Raw genomic sequence first — 5,000 nt, 5'->3', positions numbered from 1 at the left:
TATTATATATGTTACATTTAATATGATTAAGAGTGTTTTTTATGACACACTTTATTATCAGAGATTATTTTCTGTATTCTCATTTTATGTGAAAGTCAGTTTTGCAAGAAAAGGCCATTATGAAATATTCCATTCCAAATATTTGTGAATTGCCAAAAAGGGATAGACCCTCACATAGAAATAGAATGAAAAATGGAAGTTGGTGGCTATATATATTTATGTTTTATAATTTATTAGGACTGGTTAGACCACAACCGTTTGGGATACAAAGAAGCCCTTGCAAACTTGAAGAATGACACAGAAATAACTTGGCACCCAGTCTCCAAAAGTGTCAATAACTCTCGCAACCAAGAAGGGGATTTGATGTCTCCAGCCAGCCTCGATCAGTAAGTTCCTTATTAGAATTTTTATATACCTTATTTGTCTTCTTTTCTTTCTCTCTCTCTCTCTCTCTCTCTCTCTCTCTCTCTCTCTCTCTCTCTCTCTCTCTCTCTCTCTCTCTCTCTCTCTCTCTCTCTCTCTCTCTCTCTCTCTCTCTCTCTCTCTCTTTTTTGTGGCTTGTCAGGCTTTGGTACTCATAGCAACTGTTACCATAAGTATTTATAGCCTTTTTCCTATGTATATAATTTTCCTGAGTACATTCTTATAGAGAAGATAAAGGATAGTGTCATAGACAAATTACCTGCAATAATTGATAGCTTTACATGTTATAATACACTGATAGATTATTTGCAACAGTAGTGATTAATACATATGATTTTCTGCCTAAAAAAGAAAAGCAAAATCCTGATACTGTGTCTCTGCATTTTATTTACAGAAAACCTAAAGAGACTGCCAGCAGCAAACTGATGGCTTCATGGCTAAGCAAAGCTCCTCCCAAACAGAGTGGAATAAAGAAGGAACCCACAACCCCAAACAGTATTAAGAAAGAAAGCCAAGCAGCCAATGTCAAAAAGGAGGTGAAGCCTTCGCCTCTTGCCAAGTGGCTTAAAAAGGAACACAAAAACGAAAAGGAATGAAGTGGACTTTTTTAATGTTGAAATGATGCTATATAAGACACTTGTTCTTGTTGTATGAAGTGAAAAATTTTATTATGCTTAGGTGAATGTACAAGAGGCTGGAGAGGGAAGTGAAGCTGAAAGGACAGATTGTGCTAGTACCTGTCTGAACTAAAGAAAATTTTGATTTGACACAATTTTCTCATGTAAGAAGTTACAAAATCTTGGAATTACCATGTAACCATAAGTAACATAGTGGCACAAAACTCACTGTTCTAAGTATCATGTAAGAAAATCTAACATACCAATTAGGTATGTAAATAAAAAATAAGTTAATCCGATACTTCTTAAAATTATTAGATTAAGGTATATATTTTAATAAAGATTTTTTTTTTATAGTTTTTCTTTTTCTTTTGCAGAATAAGTGATGGAACCTTATATGCAGTTGTTCATTATTGAGTGATGGAATTCAGACTTCTAAGATGTTACTGAATAGGCAAAAGCAAAAAATATGAAATATAGTGATCTTTACCAAGCTCCCTGTCTTGGAGGCATCTTGTGCATCTTTACTGTTTAAAATACCTGAAATGATCTGATATTTCTAGTTTATAGCAGTTTGCAACATTATTGAAGCAAAGATACTACTAGTTCTCAAGAGTTTTTCATTTATAAAAGATGAACTGGGAATTCTCTCTCACCATTTTTGAAATAGAACTGATATTAACAGATGTGACTTGTGATTAAAAAGAGCATTAATTATTTACCATTCTTGTTTATATAGTAACAAGATATAACATCGTATCACCCACATGATAAAGCTCTTCATATCAATACAGCTGTCAATGTAGAGATTACAATGGTTAGTATCATGAAATCAAGAGAATCAGAAAAAAATGCAATGATACACATTATACTTTGTTCCTTTTTTTTTCCTATCAGTTGTACATCATCTTTATAAACTCGATACATTTATTGTTGTGGTATAATATACTGCATAAAGATTTATAAGCCATTAATATCTGTAATGCGATTCAAAGTAGAGATGATAATCATGTCTTTATTTATGGTATTATTTTCAATATTATCAAACTTTAAAACATTGCCTTGGTTTAACACTGAAAATAGCATAATTTATGTTTCAAGACATAAAAAATATTTTCAGCTATTAGAGAATATGGGTCTACAATTGGAAAATGAAACTAAATAATACATTATGATTTATTATAATTAAAATCCTATTCTAAAATCTGTCACATAAAAGGGACTAAAGAGACAAACAATTGTATTCAAAATGTCATCATTTAAAATGCAAACTAATTCCTTTGTGTAAAGAATTTTGTCTTATATACATATACAATATGTACACACAAACTAACAGGAAATAACTCATAAATCCATGTATCTGTTTCCTCTTACATGTTTCCCTTGGTAACAGTTCATAAAATTTATAATTTACAAATAGAAAATATAGGCACCTTATTCTATTCTTCCACTAAATTATTAGTCTAACAGTTTGTAATTATTTACATTATTTATGCAAACAGACCTATGGAACGAATCCCTAACCAACCTGTACATTAGCTTGTGATTTTATTTTCACAAGTGTACATTATGTTGTTGTATGGTAAGCTATTCTTTGAATTTGGGAGGTTTCCAGCAGCACAATCCCATTCATTTGTACATCTGACATGAACTTTTGATAAGTGAATATATAATTTGTACCATAAAACAAATAACAGTGTTGTTACTCCTTGAAGTCAGTCCATTCATTAGAAAGATTATCCCTCCTATGCTTGCTCTGTAGAAAGAGTTATGAATGAGAATGAATAACTTCACAGGGCATGAGATGTATTTGATGTGTGAAATTATATCTTCATCAGAAACATTTCTGACCAAGATATAATAAAAATTTGTTTTATACATCTTTCATGTTCTGAAGTTGTTCATTCTTAGTAATACTCTTTTCTGAAGATGTCACAATGAGATCTCTTCATTTTGTAATCTCCTTTTCTATATCCTTTTTTCTATTACATTATACTACAAAGCTACTGTGAAGCAAAGTGCAGTGTATCTTGCAGTTCATATAAGGTTTACAAGATTACTAACTGCTGTCCAAATATTTATACATGAAATCTACCTTAGCTGCTTCACCTGCTACTAAAATACACATCAGAAAAATATAATAAAATATTTTATTGAGCAGTGCTTATCTTGTACAGCTGTTGTGAACATGAAATACCAAAAACAAACAGACCTACTTGCCACTTCTTTCATTTTATCAAAAAATTGAAAGTACAGTGCACTCAAAAAAAAAATTAAAGATCAATGCTGTGGGTTTAAGTTACAGTTACACCTGCTAAAGTTGAAATCTGACCCTTTTTATTTGAAACCAAGCTGCAGTGGACAGTCTTCCCACACACTATGAGATCATCAGATTATAATTATTTTTCTTGGCATCATCCCGAATTTGGAAGAATTCCTCCTCAGTGAGATTCCATGATGACACCCCAAGGTTGTCCAGGTTTGGGCACGAAGCAATCAGGCGATGAACACTTGCATATGTGAGGGGTACCTGTAATGGTTTACTTAATTATTTTGCCATATGTATCACCAGTAACAGTTAACTCATTTATTAATTTATCATTATTTTCCTTTGGCAAGGCTAATTAAGAAAACAATGTTTTGAAAGATATGTTTTTTTCTTTTTCTTATCAGCAATAAATCTGTATGTACAAATAAAGAAACTTTTATAAACACATATACTTTTTCTTCACTACTGCATTTTTATCTCATAAAATACTTAATTATATTGTATTATAATCATATATGCATCAATGATATAGCTTGAAACAAATCTAATCCACTACTCTAAACAAAAAAAATTTATATTGGTTACTTCTCTTAAAACATAAATAACTAATCACCCTTATATAACAGATCATAATTATAAATTACAAATTAAATATAAAGCAAGCACAACAAAATTTTAAAAATATAGTTGCAAAGCCCAGTTTTTGCACTTGCCCTAAAATAAATATAACAAAACACTAAAATTCTAACAAAAAAGTATTAGTCTAATAATAACAATAAAACAACAACAGTATTGGTAATAACAATAATAATAAAAACCATAACAACCACTAAATCTACTTACGTGCTTATCAGATGCAATGATAATACGCTTTGCCTGCTTCAGAGGGTTGGCGAGGAGAATTCTATTTAAGTACTGATCAGTCAGAAATTCAACCTCTGCTTTCAGTACAAGAGATTCGAGCTTGAAACACCACAGGAGGAAAAATTCCACACATTCATCTGTACAAAAATGGACAAACAAAATATTCACGTTAAAACAAGAAATACAGAGCAAATAAATTATATGTAACTTTCCTGTCGTTTTTAAAAGCTTCTGAAACTACTATGGAGTACTTTTAAACAATAAAAAATTCCAATAATCTACTTGTCAAACTGAAAAGATCCTATTAAATAATTAAAAATAAGTACAACTCCTTATTCTAGTAATAATTAGTCTTTAAGGTTTTCCAGTGCAACAAAACCATATTACTTAAAAAAAAAAAAAAAAAAAAAAAAAAAAAAAAAAAAATCAAAAGAAGCCTACTACATAGCATGTAATAAAAGATATAATCCTCATGACATACTACTTATAACAGCTTCTTTCCAAACTTGGAGGTGCAGTGAGGTGAGAGATGAGAACAGATGGCCTGGGTTTAGCAGTCTTTCATCTCCTTCGACTGTGGCTGTGGTGATGTGTAACGTGGTCAACTGAGGGCACTGCTTTCCCAACAGTACTAGTTTCTCTTGATTTACATCATCACCTGTTATGCAAAATGGAACAAGAGGTGGTTAAACAGCTGCTACAAGAAATAAGTTTCTTTGTTTTTCATATTTCTGTTACAATATGCTGTATCAGACAGAAAAGTAAGGGATTTAAGATGACGGTGGGGAAAGACATAAAAAGGCAGTGAGAGTTTGGGAGAGGGAGAG

At 31.3% G+C, this 5,000-nt stretch overlaps 2 protein-coding genes across 2 annotated transcripts in view; one reads left to right on the top strand and one right to left on the bottom strand.

The window, feature by feature from the left end:
* LOC125033289 (abasic site processing protein HMCES-like) overlaps positions 1–1,392 on the top strand; it is a 3,759-nt gene extending 2,367 nt beyond the window's left edge. Inside the window, exons 9-10 of the mRNA XM_047624670.1 lie at positions 238–386; positions 818–1,392. Of these exons, the coding sequence (XP_047480626.1) occupies positions 238–386; positions 818–1,019 (351 nt within the window). The 3' untranslated portion in view covers positions 1,020–1,392. The remainder of the gene's footprint in view (positions 1–237; positions 387–817) is intronic.
* An 812-nt stretch (positions 1,393–2,204) lies between these two features.
* LOC125033496 (F-box/LRR-repeat protein 20-like) overlaps positions 2,205–5,000 on the bottom strand; it is a 7,602-nt gene continuing 4,806 nt past the window's right edge. The window contains exons 6-8 of the mRNA XM_047625051.1: positions 4,655–4,831; positions 4,153–4,310; positions 2,205–3,570 (exon numbers count right to left, since the gene is read on the bottom strand). Of these exons, the coding sequence (XP_047481007.1) occupies positions 3,418–3,570; positions 4,153–4,310; positions 4,655–4,831 (488 nt within the window). The 3' untranslated portion in view covers positions 2,205–3,417. The remainder of the gene's footprint in view (positions 3,571–4,152; positions 4,311–4,654; positions 4,832–5,000) is intronic.

Source organism: Penaeus chinensis, chromosome 16 (assembly GCF_019202785.1).
Source record: "Penaeus chinensis breed Huanghai No. 1 chromosome 16, ASM1920278v2, whole genome shotgun sequence".
In the NCBI taxonomy this organism is placed as follows: Eukaryota; Metazoa; Arthropoda; class Malacostraca; order Decapoda; family Penaeidae; genus Penaeus; species Penaeus chinensis.
Note: the sequence above shows the minus strand (reverse complement) of the source record. Positions and strands in the feature narration are given on the sequence as shown.